The 20014-nt window shown below is 37.9% G+C and overlaps 1 protein-coding gene and 1 pseudogene across 2 annotated transcripts; one reads left to right on the top strand and one right to left on the bottom strand.

The window, feature by feature from the left end:
* The first annotated feature begins 333 nt into the window (after window positions 1-333).
* LOC113350463 (puromycin-sensitive aminopeptidase-like) lies at window positions 334-6393 on the top strand. 2 transcript variants are annotated; one of them, XM_026594598.1, is made up of 5 exons: window positions 334-419; window positions 516-619; window positions 2166-2224; window positions 2348-2414; window positions 3171-6393. In XM_026594598.1, exon 5 carries the CDS (start codon window positions 3532-3534, stop codon window positions 6205-6207), a length of 2676 nt encoding a protein of 891 aa, XP_026450383.1. In that variant the 5' UTR covers window positions 334-419; window positions 516-619; window positions 2166-2224; window positions 2348-2414; window positions 3171-3531; the 3' UTR covers window positions 6208-6393. The 2 variants fall into 2 exon arrangements, with proteins under 2 accessions (XP_026450383.1, XP_026450384.1); XM_026594599.1 differs by having other exon boundaries at window positions 3186-6393.
* Window positions 6394-6694: 301 nt separating this feature from the next.
* LOC113354532 lies at window positions 6695-7933 on the bottom strand (annotated as a pseudogene).
* Between the last annotated feature and the right edge of the window lie 12081 nt (window positions 7934-20014).

Consider the following 20014-nt stretch of genomic DNA (forward strand, 5'->3'; position numbering starts at 1 on the left):
GTCCCAACTTAACCATGACTGCAAAAGGCTGTTATTTCCCGTTGTTTTGGGAGATTTTTGAAAATGATTAGCCATTTGCTTGAAATTTTTTGTTGCTTGCACATTTTTCGAATATTTGCTTGAATATTTTTTTTTTTCTTCTGTTGGTTGCACGGTTTTTGAGCGTTTTTCTTACCGTTATCATCCGTTGAGATAATGCTTATAAAAACATTGAAATGAAAATCTCTCTTACGTGGTTCATTACGATGCGCTGGCTATAAAATGTCCGAGCAAAATAAAATATTCGTCAACAAGACGAATTTGCCCTTCAGGATTTTGAGTGAATTAAAAAACGAGCTATGTTCGAGAAGAAGTAAGGAGAGCTGACCGAGAAAAAAGAATAGCAGAGGCAGAAGGCGGGAAGATTACAATCAGGCGGGGTATATCCTTTATCTCGTCATTTCCCGCCAGATTTTGGTCCAGTTTCTATACATTTATCAAATGAAACTGAGATTTTGGTTTTCCTTTTTTCCCAGTGAAGGAGAAATTGATAGAGGATGCGCTGGTTTTCTAAGAAATGGTGAAGAAAATGGAATTGATGCAGAAGTTTGTTGAAGAAGACTCATGCAACATTTTAAAGGTAAAGTTCTGTTAATACCCAAACTTATTTCTCTATATTGTTGTTGTTGCAGTTCTTCATTATGTTTTTAATTCGATGTGGCTAGGCTTTATTCACTTGGTTTTTAAATTCGGGTGTTTTCACTTAATTTTTTAATTAGGGCTGTTCATATCGATTTTGAAATTAGGGTTTTTCTTAAATTTTTAATGAGTTGATATCTTGACTGTTTGTAAAGATGATATGTACATGAGTTGGAATGTTATCCGATGGGTTCTTTCCTTGTTATGATTATAGAATTCAATTAAGAAACGAAGTTAAAATGGATCACCCAGTCCAATCAATCCTGTGAGTTTGTTGGAACTGATGAAAACTTCATGGATTGAATGGTTGGCTCCAATTTGGGTTTCTGAGAGTCGGCATTTGTATTTGCTGTATGCTTTGAATGTATGATGTTAAACTGGATAACTTGTTAAAGTTATTAGTTACCGTATTGGTAGGTATGAATTGTTATTAGCTTGCAATTTGATATGTAATTTGAATCTTGATTAGCTTCTGAGCTAGTTAACCTCATAGGAGATAAGAAGCTTTTCGTGCTTTATCTTTTTGGATTGGCCTATGAGTTGTTAGATTGATGTAGTTTTATCACTTTGTATGAAATTGTAGGAATAATGGTCACATCTACTAGCTTATGTTGTTAGTTGTCGAATATGTTACAAGGTGTAAGTTGATTTATGGTTCCATGTTGAGAGTCTGCTTTTTGTATTGGTTGTATTTAGAGGAAAAAACTGTATTCTGACTAGATGATGAAAGAGAATACTTTTGGGTCTGGGAAGATCTCCAGGAAACGTCCGAGGAGAAAATAGAGAATAAGTTTAAATGTAGCACTCCTGTCAAAATCAAACCCTAAATTTAACCGAAAACAGCACCTTATAAGTTTCTAGTCACCTGTTTCCAGCTACGGGCTTTTCACACTTAATGCTGTGCTTTTGGTCTCTATTAAATTGAAAAGATATGTGCTAAGGATACAAAGAATTTTCGAACAAAATCGATTATGCAAATGTTTTTCTTTTTCCGTTAATTGCAAGCAATTGAAACATGTAACTAGGAGTTGAAACGTGATGCAAATATATGTTTAAGCAGTAATGGGTATAGCCAATAAAATCATCTTGGGAGGGCTTTATCTGGAGATCGCAGTTGAGAGCAGTTTTTAGCTACGAGAGGCTACAAAAGTAGTAATTCAAACCACTAGTACATGCTAGAATAAACAATTTGGGCTACAAAGATTATACAGTTGCTTGACTTCCCTGGTAATTATTATATCACTGGCTTCTCCAAGTTGTACAAGTAGCAACCACTGAAGTACATGTTTATTCTAATCTATAGATGGTTACGTTGAAATTCATAGCATAATTGTCCTCTATTCTGTTATCTCAATTCTTTAATTTAATGTCATTCTAATGCTTTCTTTCGATGACTTGTGATCAGTCATTCGCTTAGCTTGTGAGCATGATAACGAATGATAATTGATTCCTTTCTCTTTAAGTTAATTATGGATTTTCTTTTGCAGTGACATAGGCCCTGATTCTCGAGTTTTGGTGGAAAAAGCAGGAAACAGGTTATTCAAAAGTAATATTACTCCTTTTTCTTTTTATAAATTTCTTATAAGTTCCGTTCTTAATTTATTTATAGTGACAGTCCTCATACCATAAAAATAGCTTGGTAGTAAGGGGTTCTTTTCAATGATTGTAGGAAACCGTCTCTGTCAAGCGACTTGTCAGATAAACTGCAGTAGTTGCGCAGGAGTTCACTCAATCTGGTAAGCATCTTGTTTTATTGCTTGGGCTTTTGGTGGTATGATCTGTGTACTTGTGTATTGCACTGCTGGTATCTCTTGTATTGAGATCATTTGGTCTTTTCTGTTGTGCGTTTCTTCTGAATTTGCCATTTCTATTGTGGGTTTCTTCTAATTTGCGCCTATATATGTGCTTGTATTGGTGGTCATGTCAACCCTGCTGTTACTTCTGAACTGTAGCAGTGAAACTGTCTGTAACTGTAGCTGTTTTCTTCGCGACTATGCAATCTCTTGGTACTGAAATTATTGGTACTTTTATTCTTGTCTACACAGTTTTCTATGCTACTGATACTAAGAGAAAAGCTAGCAATTCTCGAGCCCATATTTCTTCGAATTTTTCTTGATGTATGTCAGCATGTTTAGTTGGTAATCTCAAGAAAGCTGAACCCAATTCCATGGCTTAACTCCTTCGCATGTCAATCAATACTTTCAATTTGGTCTTATCAGATAATGTTCTTCTACACTTGGCCACTATGTTGCGTGAGGCGCTTTAGGTGCCCAGAAAAAAAATGGTTTACATTTTGCGCCTTGGGCGTTTTAATCAGCTAGGCGCTCGCCGCCCGACTTGTATGCGCCTTCAGCGCCTAGGCGAGCGCCCAGAGCGCCTTTGACAACATAGGCATTCACCATGATTCCAGGCGTGTCATTACATCTGTTGAAGTTAATGCAGGGGTTAATTTAGGTTTTTTTTCTTGACATATTTTGTTGACCCTGTTTTAGGGTTCTACATGGCAGGGAAAGAAGACTACTATTAGGGTCTGCTGGAAACACATGTTTATTTACAGTCAATGTAACAAGAACTGTCAGATCTCATCTCGGCTGTCGACCTGTGAGTCCCGGATGCTCGGGATTCTAGAATATATGTCCTTCTTAGTCTTGGAATAGGTTTCGGAAAAGCAGGGAATATACGATTACCAATTGGATCAAGAAAAGGATAGTGAAGACTTATATATTCAAGTCAAAAAGTGAGTGTCTCCAGATTCATCCAGTACCCTTTTCCAGTTCTCTTCTCTTTTCTTCATCTACTAGGATTAAGCAGCAAAATTCTGAGGAGCAACAACCCTAACCAAGCCAGGCAGAGATGGAAACCCCTAAGGAGATTTTCTTGAAGGATTACAAGAAGCCTGATTACTACTTCGATACAGTTGATCTGACGTTTTCTTTGGGTGAGGAGCACACAATCGTTTCTTCAAACATAACTGTTTACCCAAGAACTGAAGGTGCAGCAGAATCTTCTCCACTGGTGTTAGATGGGGTGGATCTTAAGCTTCTATCAATCAAAATTGATGGCAAGGAACTGAAGAAAGAAGAAGATTACCACCTGGATGCACGCAATCTGACAATCTCATCACCCCCAGGTACTGCAAGATTCACTTTAGAGATTGTTACAGAGATATATCCTCAGAAAAACACATCTCTGGAGGGACTCTACATATCTTCTGGAAATTTTGTTACACAATGTGAAGCTGAGGGTTTTCGGAAGATCACATATTACCAGGATCGCCCAGACATCATGGCTAAGTACACTTGCAGGGTTGAAGGCGACAAGGCACTATATCCGGTATTGCTGTCGAACGGAAATCTCGTGGAGGAAGGAGACCTCGAGGGTGGTAAGCATTATGCAGTTTGGGAGGATCCACACAAGAAACCATGCTACTTGTTCGCATTGGTCGCCGGACAGTTGCAGAATAGGGATGGCGATTTCGTCACTCGGTCGGGGCGGAAGGTGTCACTTAGGATTTGGACAACTGCAGAGGATCTACCAAAAACTGTTCATGCCATGTATTCACTCAAAGCAGCTATGAAGTGGGATGAGGATGTTTTCGGTCTTGAGTATGACTTGGATCTTTTCAACATTGTGGCCGTTCCAGATTTTAACATGGGAGCCATGGAGAACAAGAGTTTGAATATATTCAATTCGGTGATGGTTTTGGCATCACCTGAGACTGCTTTAGATAGAGATTATGCTTCAATTCTAGGGGTTATCGGTCACGAGTATTTCCATAACTGGACTGGAAACAGGGTGACATGTCGTGACTGGTTCCAGCTGAGTCTGAAGGAAGGTCTTACCGTCTTTCGGGATCAGGAATTCTCTTCTGACATGGGAAGTCGTTCGGTCAAGAGGATAGGAGATGTTACGATTCTGCGTAAGTATCAGTTTCCAGAGGATGCTGGTCCTATGGCTCATCCAGTACGACCACATTCTTATATTAAGATGGACAACTTCTACACCTCCACGGTTTATGAAAAAGGAGCTGAAGTCGTCAGGATGTATAAAACTTTGTTGGGAAGTCAAGGTTTCAGAAGAGGGATGGATCTTTATTTCAAGAGGCATGATGGCCAAGCTGTAACCTGTGAAGACTTCTATGCTGCAATGCGAGATGCAAATGATGCTGACTTTGCAAATTTCTTGCAATGGTACTCTCAGGCAGGAACACCCACTGTGAAAGTCACATCATTCTACAACTCGGAAGCCAAGACATACTCATTGAAGTTCAGTCAAGAGGTGCCTCCTACTCCTGGCCAGGCAGTGAAAGAACCAATGCTCATACCTGTGGCAGTTGGTCTGCTTGACTCAAACGGAAAGGATATGCCTCTCACATCCGTTTATCATGATGGAATCCTTCAGGCTGCTAGTAAAGATGGGGAGCCAGCCTACACTACAGTACTTCGGATAAAGAATAAGGAAGAAGAATTTGTGTTCTCTGAAATATCTGACCGCCCAGTTCCATCTCTCTTGCGGGGATATAGTGCTCCTATCCGCCTAGACTCTGATCTTACTGATACTGATCTCTATTTTCTTCTTGCTCATGATTCAGATGAGTTTAATCGGTGGGAGGCAGGGCAACTCTTGGCTAGAAATTTGATGCTTAGTTTAGTTGCTGATTTCCAGCAAAACAAACCATTGGCTCTGAATGCAGACTTTGTGCATGGGTTCAGAAGCATACTGACCGATAGTACCTTGGATAAAGAATTCATTGCCAAGGCTATTACTCTGCCCGGGGAAGGGGAAATCATGGACATGATGGATATTGCTGATCCTGATGCTGTTCATGCTGTCCGGTCTTTCATCAGGAAACATCTTGCTACTGAACTCAAAACAGAATTTCTCAAGACAGTGGAAAACAATAGAAGCTCTGATCCATACGTCTTCGACCATTCCAATATGTCAAGACGCACTTTGAAGAACATCGCTCTTTCCTATCTGGCTTCTCTTGAGGATCCCAAGATCACTGAACTTGCTCTGAATGAGTACAGAACGGCTACAAACTTGACGGACCAGTTTGCAGCTCTAACAGCCTTGGTCCAAAACCCTGGTACAACGCGTGATGATGTTCTTGCTGATTTCTATTGCAAGTGGAAGCATGACTATTTGGTTGTAGATAAATGGTTTGGTCTTCAAGCCATTTCAGACATTCCTGGAAATGTCGAGAATGTGCGCAAGCTGCTAATGCATCCTGCCTTTGACTTGCGCAATCCTAACAAGGTGCACTCGCTCATTGGAGGATTCTGTGCGTCACCAGTTAATTTCCATGCTAAGGATGGATCAGGCTACAAATTCTTGGGAGAGATTGTACTGCAACTTGACAAATTAAACCCCCAGGGTGCCTCGCGTATGGTGTCCTCCTTCTCGAGGTGGAGGCGTTACGATGAGACTAGACAGGCGCTTGCTAAGGCACAACTGGAGATGATACTGTCAACTAATGGGCTGTCTGAGAATGTGTTTGAAATAGCCTCAAAAAGCTTAGCAGGTTAGTTATATGTTTGGGTTCTCTCGTGTCCACAGATTCATCCGGGTTAAGTTTTGAAGTTTATTTCTTATGTGGATTTTTGTTTATTCGCTTAAGTAGATATTTATAAGTAATATGAAACCTTAAAGAAACTTTGTTAGAAAATATACTTTTAGTTGTCTTTCATTTAATGAAAAAAGACTTGCGGTTCATTTTTCAAAAGAGAAAAAACTTGACTATAAACAATGTCACAGTAAAACCAAAAACAGTTCTCTAAGAAGTTTTCTACTACTGCTACAAGGCCGACTTCCTATAAAATGATGTCGACTGAAAATTGGAAGTCTCAGGCTCATTCGCCTGAAAAGATGCCGTTTTATTCATCTCAAAAACAAACTTTTTCATGTCAAGCCTTGGTAGAGAAACTAGTACCAGACGACCTTTGTCTCCTATGTTATTCGTGTGAAATGCTTGACATCCAATAATCAAAAATCGGATTAGTACCTATAGCTGCCCCAGCATACACTATTCCGCACCCAAAATCAACCTCATCAGCGTTCCACATGTGTCTAATATCTGACACAAAATACGTCCGCACCGTAGAAATGATATGTCACCCTTTTATTGTCATTAGATCCGCTGTTGATCTAATGTACTCTTCGTTCACTTCATTCTTGGCATCCATCACTAACTCAGAAACTCGAAGGGTTTTGAATCAACTTCTCTGTTGTCGATACTGCCACAGGATATGCAACTGCATTCCCGTAAAATCCTGTTGGCAATGGTGAGTGAAATTTCCCACGTGCAATTATACGACATCTCCATAACCAGGCTGTCAGCAAATCAAAGTTGGTGCATGCTTGCAGATGAGGAGCTATATGAGCTGCCAGTTCTTTGGGGACAAAAAAGAAGGAATGTTGAACCATGTCATCAAGAGATGGAAGTTTTTCTCTGTAATTTGGTATAAGTGTATAACATCATACTCGCGATGTGCAAACATGACTTGTGGTGGGTCTCGAGCATTGAGTAAGTGTCTTTCCCAGACAGGAAGAATAGATGGAGAGATCTCACCTCGAGCCATTTCAACTAGAGCTTTCATGAATTGGTGTATGCCTTGACCGTCACAAATAGTATGGTTATATCTTAAACCAAAGATGAACCCTCCACATGTAAGTCGAGTCACCTGTGATCATTCAAAATCAAAATATGCTGTTAGTTGTCACTAGAGAATTTCCTTTACGATCAAACAATTTCAATATTATGTTATTGTCAAACCATCATATTACCTGTATGAACAACATAGGGCTGTTAAGAATATCTTCAGAATTAGATGGGGAGTAAAGAAGTTGTTCCAAACACAGAAATGGAGGTTTTAGGAAATCACCACCCAATTGTTCGAGACTAACATCCGCATCAGCCTCGACAAACAATACACCTTGACCAGTGCATTCAACAATTAGCTTACCTCCGGGAATTTCTCTAAGCCTACCAGCAAATATGGGTAGTAAAAAACAAGTGTAGCCGCTAATGCCTTCTTCATGACACCCACTATATCATCTGTCTTGCAAGTACTACCCACACGAAGGTCTTTTTTCCGATAAAAAAGAATTGTAGGCACATGAAAACGAAGACCTTTTCGATCATCAATATCAGATAAGTGCTTCATTTCATAAGGTGTGGGTTTAGCCGGAGCTATTAATTCAGGTTGTAGCCTTTGTACGGTGAACATAAGACAAGAGAAAGCCATGCTCTAATCACAGAACCCATGAACATTCACAGAATTGAAAATGAAGAAAATGAAGAAAATGAAAAAAGATAGATACGGTTTTGGGTGGGTTGTTCGAACGTTGTCATCAAGATGGGCATACCTACCTAGTGGATATAAAAAAAATTATTCAAGTGTAAGACGGGTTCCTACAAGGGGTGGCTAACCCATCTATTTACCATGTCAGGTAGCCTGGCAAACTGGGCTGCGCCACTATGGGAAATAAGTTAAGCGGTTGAGACTACACCGCTAACGGTTTCAACGCGACCGTCCGGTGAAGTTTGCACCATAGCGATTTAAACTCGACCGGATTCGGTCGGTGCTCTACCGTTTATAAATACCACCATTCCCTTCAGTTCTCATTCACAATTTTTTTTTTCTTTCCTTCTCTAAAGTGAAAACCAGAGCTATTTTTTGTTTAAAAATGAGTAGTTCCAAAACAAATAGACAAAGAAAAAGAAATAGGAAAGAGAAAGGAAAAGAAAAATTTGCTGCAGATAGTGATATCGTATGGGTCCAGGATAAAGGAAATGAGTTCGCAAATGTTAGGAAACTAGTTGGACCTGGTGCATTATCTACGCATTTATCCAATCATTCCGTGCGAGTTGGTTTACCTAAACTAAGAGGTAGATGGTCTGAGATAACCGAAATGTTTGGGTTCCTCCCCGAAACTGTTCAAGATCCTTGCGAAGATATCCTTGGCAGCGTTTATATTTCATGAAAGGAAAAAACCACATGACTCAAGTTGTGCGAGTTATAGTAGAAAGTTGGTGGAACACTGCAAAGACGTTCTTTTTCAAGGATTTCGAGTGTGGTAAGTTCTATTTTTGCATTCAATAGTTTAATTTTTAGTTCAGAAACCAATTTTTAAGTATTTAGAGATTCAATTTTTAGTTTGATTCAAACTTTAGTTCCACATATATACATTAATTTTATGTCCATGTTGTTTTTAGGGTTCACACCGCTAGATTTGTATATGTTGACGAGAATAAAATGTGAGGGTCAAACAGTAGAATTTAACCAATTAAAGTGGATATCAGAAGGAAGATGGAAACAACTACTTCCTTGTACTCAAATGATACTAAAGGAAAGCCAGATTCTGGAATATTACACTCATATGGATTAAGAGTGTCTGGGTTGAAGGCTTTTTTGAACCATTATGCTGCCAAGGGAATACACAGAGTTGAAGATTATCCCGAGCTTGAACGTATTTTTATGTTATGGTTGTTAGGCCAAGTTTTTTCCCTAATGTTAGGTCAGTGACATTAATTGGTTTTCTCGGCTCTTTAGAAGATTTAACTAAAGCGCCATATTATGATTGGGGTTCTGCAATTTTAGCTGAGCTATACATAAGTCTCGGTGATGGTCGAGTAAGGATAAAGATAGCTTGAATGGATTTTGGGTCGTATTGGAGGTAAGAACCACAACCCCTTTTTATTATTTGATTCATTTATCGAGTTAATTGTTAAACTGGAATCTACCGTAATGCGCCATCAACGATTGGATGATTAGTGAAGAAAACATAATTCCTGCGGATGCATTCATCTTCAAACGTGCCAAATTTCCATTTCTATGCAACTCTTCCACTTCTTGCTCTTCTTATTTCATTTTGAACATTAGCTCGAAGTTCAACTCATTGATTTTCTGCCGCATGTTACTCTTTTATGATTTGAGCCATAGGCATATTTTGAGCCATTGAAAAATCTAAGAAATAGGAAGAAGGTGTGAGTTGAATGAAATTATAATTAGGTATTTATAGACATATGAATTTATGTTTGTTGGATTGGATCTAACGAACGGTCTTGTTTCCACCGAGCGGCCTAGTATAAGCCGATACTGGTCTAAACAACACCGAGCGGTCGAGACTCGACCGCTCGGTAGAACTTGACCTTGCTTGGCTAAGCGGAAAATCTGCCACTTAGCCATGCCAGTTAGCCAACTCCATAGTGGGTGCAAAAATAACAAACTTTATAGCTTGCCATGCCCATAAAAATCGGCCTAACTTGTCATAACTGTTTGGTTGATGCATGTACATTGCAAATAGTTCAAGAATCAAGTCCCTGGGGACTAGAGTCTCGCGGTAGTTATATACGCCAATAATCAAAGGGTTATTTGCAGGGACGGACGCAGGAGGACTAATTTTTTCTACGGGATAATAACATGGCCAAACACAACATTTAATTAAAGAATAAAAAATCAGGCTCGTGGGATGGAAGGGCTGTGTAGGACAAAGTCCAGGTTAGCCTTCTCATAAGTCCAGTGCTGTATATTCGTCAAATCAGCCTGGTGCATGGAAAGATCTTTCAACGGGGAACAAGATGCCTAATTTATTTATTTTTGAAGTTTGCTTTTCTTTTTAGTTTTTTAACTGAAGAAGGTTAAAGTTTTATTTGACGGAGTGAAAAAAGTAGTACAAAGGAAAATGCGCAAAAGAATTGAACAAAATAAAAAGGTGATCATAAAGTAAACAGTTAAGTAGGAGTAACTTAAGGAATACTCCCTCCGTCTCAAATTAGACGAGCTAGTTGATTTTAAATTTTGTCTCATAAATAAATGAGCTCTCTCTCTAATTAAGAGGATATTTCTAAAACTACCATTTTAATTGATTATTGTTACTATAAAAATATGTATAATTTGGTAGTCATACTTATATTCGTTGTGCAAGTGTTTTAAAATGCTTTTTAACGGTATATAAATTTCACGGAAAACCGTGATATAGTTTTAAGAGATAAATCATTTGTAAATTGTACTAGTTATTATCCATAAGGGTATAATTTTAAAAAAATACTTAAACACACTCCCCTTCCTTCTTTGCCTTAAGAACTGTGCAAACTACAACTAGCTCATTTATTTTGGGACGGTGGAAGTACATAAATATAAAATTTGGAGGTGACATATCCAGTAGAATAAAGTAAAAATAATTAAAGTCTCAATTTTAAAATTTTCATTTGGCAGTTGGGCTAAAATATGATCTGCATAAAATCTAGTCCTTTGAGTTATCTACTTCTGACTATTTCAATGCACCTTGTATGACTGGTGATGCATTTAGCTCCGCTGCTTTTACTACTTTGTCTGTCTTAGTTAGTGCAATTGAAGAGCTTATTTATTTGTTCTTCTAGGGATCCCAAAATGCACCACCAACCCCGTCGGCTCCCGCATATGAAGGAAGTATTGCAACCTTCTCGACTTGGAAGACATCAATTCAACTAACAATACCTATCTTTTGGAGCATGATTAAGGATAAGTTACACCTAAGATTAAACAGTTAGGAAGAAACCGTTCCCTCGTTTTTTTGAATTTTTGTTGTGGATAAAAAAATCTGATGCCGTAATTATGTTTGTTTGGACGCATAAATTTGCTTCGTAACAAACAACATAAGTGATGATTCATGGTTTCTTCATAATAATAAATTTTATGGTACCAAATATATTTTGACTTCTATGTTATTGCGTTGCCAAATTTACTTACTGACTTTTCAACTTATAAGTCAAGTACTTGCAAAACTAACTTATCCACTTTTTAACTTCTGAGAAGTTTAGAAGCACTTCCAGCTCCTGCTTCTGTATCCAAACATGCTATAATCCTAGTGAATGAGGGAAGATCTTTAGGGATGGGCCAAAGCATATAGAGGGTAATAATTTACATGAAAATTACCGTTTTTTGGCCTCACAAACATTAAAATTTGCCAAGAAACCATACATACATAGTTTATTTGGCCCCCAATCAAACGAGGAAAAATAAGTGGGGTCTTGAGACCCCATTTGTCTCAATATGGCTCAAGCTAGTGCCTAACCCTAATATCTAAAAATAAGCTATACTCCACGAGTTCCTGCTCCTGAACGCCCTTCCCTTCATCCCGAAAATAAAATGGGTCCTGATATTGTTGGAGTGGAGAGATAGCTGTAAACAGTTGACGGTATACAGAGCTGTTCTTGAAAAAATTTGGTTTTATCTTTCACAATTTCATCATTCATGCAATAAAAAAAAAAAAAAAAATCATTGTCGTACAATTTTCGCGGTGAATATGGTTATTACTGGCGTTTAATTTTTTTTACCTTCTAGATATTTAGAGAAATGATGGAGCTAAAAAGCCTAGTTTAATTGGGCCCCAAAAAATAATTAGGGGCCTCCCACTAGAGGACAAAAAAGGTCATTAAAATTCAAATTGAGTCACACCTTAACCAAAATATTTTTAAATGGCTAAACTGCCCCTGAATGATTATTATTAAAATTTAATTAAGTTAAGTTAATTAGTGTGGTTAGATTATGTTAGATTAAACTCAGATTTTAGAATCAATTTTTTTTTTGTTGTTGTTTGAGTTGAGAAGAAGAAGAGGAGGTTTTAGAGGAAAATTTAGGGTTTTTAGAAGTGAGTAATTCAAGTAGGGGAAATGATGTTGGGGAAGGTTCAAGCAACAAAGATGATTGTGTTGATGGTAAGATTATCTTAAATTCTCCCATGGATTGGATGTATGTCACAACACAGAGAAAGAGTCGTCAATGTCGAAAGATGTATACCCCAACGACTTTAGAAAGTCGTCAATGTATTGACACCAAAAATGACGACTCAAACCTGCAATTTTTCCAGGTTATGAAAAATCGTCAGGGTATTAAAAATTTCATTGACGACCCTCAACAGTCATTAATGTTTAGACTGTTTAAGTGATGACTCTAAACTGTCGAAGATTCATTAATGGCGGAAATATACGACAATTTTGGGTCGTCATAAAAATGATCAATTCTCTGACGACCCTTTGGAAGGGTCGTTACTGTTTTGGTTACGCATTTGACGACTTAAACAGTCGTTAATGTTTTAGAAATGTCGTTATAGACTGTCGTTAATCTCTAAAAAGAGCCGTTAGTGTATGACAGTTTAGAGTGGTTATTGTTTTGATCATAATGTATATGACGACCCTAAATTGTCGTTAATGTCGGTGAAGGATAGTTACTTGAAAAAAAAATATTAATCAAGGATAAAATAGTATATTCATCTTATCTACAATCATTTGAAAAATATCCAGTTGTTTGAGAAAATGCTATGGGCGAATCTGATGCGCCATCCGGAACAGCACATGCTATGGGTACATTCCGAACGAACAATTGAGTTTTAATGTTACAGGTTTAAGCAAATATATCTGGCTTGTGACGTTAGGCAAAGGTAATACCATTATCAGCAGAATCGTATTCAAGGTGATCTTGGTGAGGGAATGTCTCCACATTGTTATTCCTTTTATACTTGCCAAGACTCCACTTTTATGTGTATCGCCTATGCATATAAAGAGGATTCTAGACTGGAATGTGTGTCCTTCCTAGCTAGGGTAGGGACAGGTTTTAGAAAAGGAATTGGAATAAGAATATCACTCGAAACAAGAAACTAAACAATAGTGAATCAGTTAAATACTGTAAAGTGGCCTTCGGAGTCTGGTCTATGCTTACACCTACGGATTGGGTTTGGTGCTTTCCACTTTCTATGCATATACTCTAGTGAAGTGTTGGCCTGCTACTAGGAGTAAAATGTGGAATATCATACCAGCTGCAGTCATTTGGGTGTATAGAATGGGAGAAATTATTGTATTTCCAAAAAAATCTATACTTTTACAACAGATTTTGATTTGGGTGATGAAGCAATGTCTTTAGTACTAGCTTGGTCCTCGGGTAGGGATGTTCATGATCGGTTTCGGCTCGGTTTTCAGCCAAATCAAACCAATACCATGCAATACTATCGATTTCTAAAAAATATTACCATCACCGAACCATTAACCATTGGTTCGGTTTTTTAATGGTCTTAGCCGGTTTTGATTTGTTCCATAGGGTTAATGAAAAACCGACTGTAAAACTGACAATTCAAATCTAGTATTAGGGTTAAGAAAAACGAAGGATGTAGATTAAATCTTAGGTTTTAATCTAACAGTTGAACATAACTGGTTTTCCATTGATTTTTGGTTCTGTTTTGGGGTCAAACCAAAACCGAACCTATAATATCGGCTTTCAATTCTTTTTATCATAACCAATCCATTAATAAATGATTCGGCTCGATTTCTTCATAATCGGTCTGGTTCGGTCCGGTTCCGACGGAAAACCGAAACCATATGCAGCCGTATCTTCAACCGCAGGACATAGAGTCCGTACTATTTTTTATTGGGATTCCATTCTTTTGTATTTTATTTTTTTTTGTTTTGAGCTACCACCGGTAGCACTGCATTATACATTTTTCCTCTTTAATATATTCTCTCTTCAGTCAAAAAACTACAAATAAATTATATATCGATCAAAGTTGTTAAAGTCAGAAAGATACATTATATTGAGAGGGCTAGGTAATGACCGCTCATTAATGACTTCTTTTCCTCCATCTTATTTCTTGTTTTTAAAATTTTTATGAAATTGATTCGGAAGAAGAGGGAAAAGGCAACAAAGCAGCGGACTGTGGTACTTCCACTCAAATCCATTATGTTTTTTTTTTTTTGTCTTTTCTCTTTTCCTCTCACTCCCCACAAAGTCACGTGCTTAGTGTGCTGCGTGCTGTGTTGGGATGTGTTAGAGATACAGATGTGTTGTGCTGTGCTAAACGGCATGATGTGCTGTGCCAGAAAAATAAACGTGTTGTGTCGTGCTGTGTTGTGCTAGCACACTTATTTTATGTTCTCCAAAATAAATACTTTTGAGATATTTTAGTTATTACATGTATTATTACAGAAATAAATTAGCATAACGAAAATAAAATGTCAGAAATTGGCTAAAACAATGATTTTTTGTAAAATATGCATCAAATGTGATGTATTGTGTAGTATTTTACGCATGACGTGGCGTGATTTCTTCGCGTGCTGTGCTGGATCGCTGTGCCTATTTGTCTGGCACATCACAACACATTAAATGAACGTGTTGTGCTCGTGTTGTGCCGTGTTGTGCTAGAATTTTAACGTGCTATGATGTGCCATAAACGTGCTGGTCCGTCCCAATTTACACCTCTACATGCAGATACAACTTAACTCGTGCTGCTTTTATGTAACAACTGTTGTTGTTTACAATTACACTTAGTGAGCGATATAAAGTTCTTTCGCGTCACATATGAGATCATTTGTAATTAGGGTCTGACATAGTTCAAAGCCAAGAGATTTATGGTGGTCAACATTAAATTTTATGGGCACACGCACACCAGAACCGGCCTGTTTGAAGTCTCGGAGAGAGACATCCTAAGATTCCTAACTCACGTCAACACTAACTAAAACACCTAACACAACAAGTTTGGCACCAACACCATGTTAAGTTTGAAAAGTGATTCTATATCCGTAAATTTCGATGAATACGAGGAAAAGCTGTTGTGTTAATTAACTTCCCACCAACCCTCCATATCATGACCTAAAACAAAACCAATATTGTGTTAACTTCCCAAAATGTCAAATCTAATCTAGCGTGGGATGATGGAATGTGAATAATTAATTAAAATGATGTTATTTGGTCGTACGTAAAGAAAACAAATGAAATCTATGATTAACCATTTAAGCATTCTGGAGGAGGGATACCTTTACATTTTCAGTATCATACTATCTTATATGTTGACGTCATTTTTTCAAATTAAAATTAAACCGTAACAGATGAAGCTAATATTTTGGTGATATGTTAATATTACATATATGTACTTTCATATCGAAAATGAGCGTATTCCGAGACTTATAACATCATCTACTACTTTGAAAATGAGCCGTTAAAAATCCGCGGACTTCTGGCCGTCGAAATTAAGATCGGTAGATTGTGAGGTTTTATATTTCAGAATGAACTGATTTTTGGTAGACATGTAAAACTTGGTAAGAAGAATATATCCTAAAAATATTAGCTTCAAATCCGTTACGGTTTAATTAGTATTCATAAAAATAACGTCCAACGCGTGAGATAGTGTGACAATAAAAATGTGAAGGGATCTTTCCTCCTCATTCAAATATTCAATAGATGTTTTGATTCTTTGGATGAGAATTTGACGAGACAAAAACGAAAGTGTAATTTGCTTTTGTTAATTTGAGATTAATTAGGTTTAGTTATTTCAGTTCCAAACAAAGAGGTTTTCAAATATTTGATGTTTTTTTTGGTATTTAAATATTTAATGTTAATTACTAACTTCGACTTCTTTTAGATAGAAAACTCTCTTAATCACACATAGCTTTCACTTTATTTGTTTGGGTCTAATCGGAAAAAAAAACCAGGCGTTTTTAGGGGCCACTCAAAAGGATTTAGGGGCCATCAATTTATACCCAGCCAAAGACTCTAGTTAAGGGGTACCCTATATGATATTGAAGTTACATAAATGCCCTTCTGGTAAAACTGTATAAAAACCAAATCAAAAACAATTCTACTTATTTCAACTCTTCTTCTTCCAGTTTCATATTATCTTCCGATTGTGGAAGAAAAAAAAAATTTCCTCGTTCAACCGAAACATCGCCGCGAATCGTAAAATCAAAACATCGTCGATTCGATTATAAAACAATGGATAAGAGAAATGAAACCCACAGACCTAGAACCAAAAATGTTGCTCGGGGTATCGATCCAAACATTGGAATTTTAGCAAGAAATAAAGAAATTCTTGCTGCAAATGAAGAAGAACGCGAAGAACAAGTACCCGGCAATGTAGTCGGTGGTGGCGATTCCGAGACTCAAACACTTCGTCAACTTCAAATGGCCCCAATTAGGTAAGAATCTATCATTTTTGGGGTTTATTTCGCTTTAATTCGTCGAATCGAGAAAAAAAATTTCTACGGTTTTCGGTTATTTATCCAGATTCGGACGATATGCATGCTCATTTACTTCCGAATGTAGTCGTGTTCTTCATTTTTCAAGAACATCGACAGTATTCGGGAGAAAGATTTGATGATTATCTGCCGAATATTGGTGGCCATATCTTCCTGGATACAAACTGCTAATAATCGGTAGTTTAATGAATTTTTTGGCTACCGAATATATTTAAGTAGACACAAAGTATTCGGAAGAACACTCACTACCGAATGTATATATTGAAAAAATCTCAAAATTTATGATATAGGAAAAATCCCATTTTGGGGCCAGTATTTATTCGGAAGACAATATAATGTTTTATACCTCCGACTGTGTAGGATAAAATTTTAGAGTTTCTGAACTCCAGTTGATGAATATTCGGTTGTAAACGTGTTTAGTTATATTCCGATTGTTTTTCATTCGGAAAAAATATGTGTCTTCTTACTTCCGAATTTGTACATTCGGGTTATAGAGGTGCACTTTTTCTTCCGATTGTGTAGGATGAAAAATTTACAGCTTCTGAACTCCAATTGATGTATATTCGGTTGCAAATATGTTTAGTTAGCTTCCGATTGTTTTGTATTCGGGAACAATATGTGTCTTCTTACGTCCGAATGTGTACATTCGGGTTATATTTCCATACTTTGTCTTCCGATTGTATAGTATTGTTCCTTTCTTTGTTGTTTAGACAAAGTCGAGAAGGGAGGAAGAAAGTGACAGCTAGTGCTAGGAGGGAAAGGAGTGCCAAAGATAATTCAGGTGCTCAACAAAGCGAACAAGAACAAAGCAGTCAACAAGGAGTGCAACCAACTGTTGAACAACAAGGCAGTGAACAAGGGGTGCGACCAAGTGTTGAACAAGCCGCTCAACAAAGTGTAGGACCAAGTGTTGAACCAGTTGATCCAGTGGCAAGAGTAGAAGAAGAAGGACAACCAAGTGGTACCCAAAAAGCCAAAAAAGGAAAAGATGTTGTAAGGAAGGATATTGCTAAGAAAGCATCACATCTTGTCCCTCGGCACTTGAAGAAGAAGGGTATTCCAGCAGGCACAATCCTTGAACTACCAGCGGATGGAGGAAAATTTCTATTTGGATACAAAGACTCATGGGCCAGAGAAATATATGAAACCGAGGTAATAAAATTACTATTTTTTATTAATGTATTGTCTATGTGTTATATCGTAATACTTGTATTAATAGGATCATCAAGATGCGGTCCGTCTACTCAAACCTACCGCCGCACCAACAAAAATGCTTGCGTGGCCTTTATCCGGTGAATGTGAAAGGTTCAAGACAATTGTTGCCAACTCGAGGTTAGCTAATGCCGCCGAGAATTCATTGTTGGAACATGATCGTGTGCCCATATCGGCGTTCGTGGAGAGAATGTATCCTGAGACCGATACTTTCCATATGCCGTTTGGGGAGATGACGATCACCCCGGATGATGTTGTGCAGATTCTTAACCTTCCCGACCAAGGCACAACTGTGAAGTTTAACTACACAAAGCAGTTAAGTTGGGCACAACTTTATTCTCTAACTAACAAGTGCTTAGGTTGGGATGAAGAGACAACAACAGCAGAGTTTAGGAGGCATGCAAGTTACAGAACAAGACAGATCAACATTACAGCTTTGATGAATATGTTTCGAGGCACCTTGGAGAAGGAAAAGAATGGAACGTTAACTGATGAGCAAGTGAACCACGCTGCCACCGCATATCTCCTTTGTGTATTGGGATGTGTCATATTCCCCAATACTTCTGGCAACCGGATCAACGCCAACCTTATACAACTTTTGGATCCTCTCCATGAAGTCGGTGACTATTCTTGGGGCACGACATGCCTAGCATTCTTGATGGAAGAGTTGAGAAAGGCTTCGAGGCTAGGAACCTGCCAAGTTTCCGGGAATGTGGCTCTATTGCAGGTTTTTTCTTTAACTCTATAACTCACTCTATAGTTATTCAGTAGACAATACATATGATGCATATCCATAACTCCAAATGACGCATATTCGGTAGGTAATTATCCATCTCTTTTCCCGAATGTTGGTTATTCGGTGGTTAAGTACTTACTTTTTTTTCCGATTATATACAATCGGAAATATTCTTTTGATATTAGAACCGAATATACAAGCCAGAAAATCTATAGGTTACTGAACTCCAAATGACGCATATTCGGTAGGAATTGATCCATCTTATTTTCCGAATGTTGGTTATTCGGTGGCTAGGTACTTAATTGTTTTCCCGATTATATACAATCGGAAATATTCTTTTGATATTAGAACCGAATATACAAGCCAGAAAAGCTATAGGTTACTGAACTCCAAATGACGCATATTCGGTAGGAAATGATCCATATATATTTTCGAATGTTGTGTATTCGGTGGATAGCTACTCAGTTTTGTTTCCGATTATATATAATGTTTGGAAATTACTACCGAATATACACAATCTATTTACTAAAACTTGGTTTCTTATGTATATAGGCATGGATCTATGACCACTTCCCTATCCTGAAGTTGGCCGGAGAGAACCCGGGGTGGTGCAAAGGTACTCCTAGAGGAACAAAGTATATATTTGAAGACAACCGTTCTAGGACAAAGGAGCAGCATTTGATTCGCATGAGGGAGATTTTGGACCAATTGAAGGCCTCAGACGTATGCTTTGATCCATACAAGGAAGATCGAGTCAGTGGGCATATAAATGTTCGGTCGGACTTGTCCCTTTATTTTGGACCATTGTGGCACCCCACAGGATATGTGATGTATAACCCCTCTAGGGTGATGCGACAACACGGGTATATACAACATCAACCTCTGGAGAAAATGGGGGATTACTGATGAGTGCCAAATATTGTATATATTTATCCCTTTTTGTTGGCATTTTAACTCGTCTTTGGTGCATTAATTCTACATTTTATCCCATATTCTGTATTTTCATTGTTTTCAAGAATAAATATTTTTCTTACTTAATTTTATATTTTTAGGTAATAAATAAAGTATGGATGAATTGCGGAGCGGAATAGAGCAGAAAAGTAGTGAAAAGCCGGGAGGAGTTACGCAAGGAAGCCGCGAAGAACGTTGTGCATAAGACCAAGAGGCTAGGAATGGGCTTGAAGAAGAAGAATTGTCCTTAAAGAAGATATGGGATTGGCATACCCAAGGCCCAAAACCCTTTCTCAAACCCATTTCCACTATCCAAGCCCGTCTCGGATTTCAGCCGTCAGATCGAAGCATTTCAGCATCCTACGGTCGCTCCATCATCGCATATCAAACTCCGAAGCTCCCGCTTTACATCGCAACGCCCATCTCCATCTTGG

This window comes from Papaver somniferum, chromosome 2 (assembly GCF_003573695.1).
Source record: "Papaver somniferum cultivar HN1 chromosome 2, ASM357369v1, whole genome shotgun sequence".
NCBI lineage: Eukaryota > Viridiplantae > Streptophyta > Magnoliopsida > Ranunculales > Papaveraceae > Papaver > Papaver somniferum.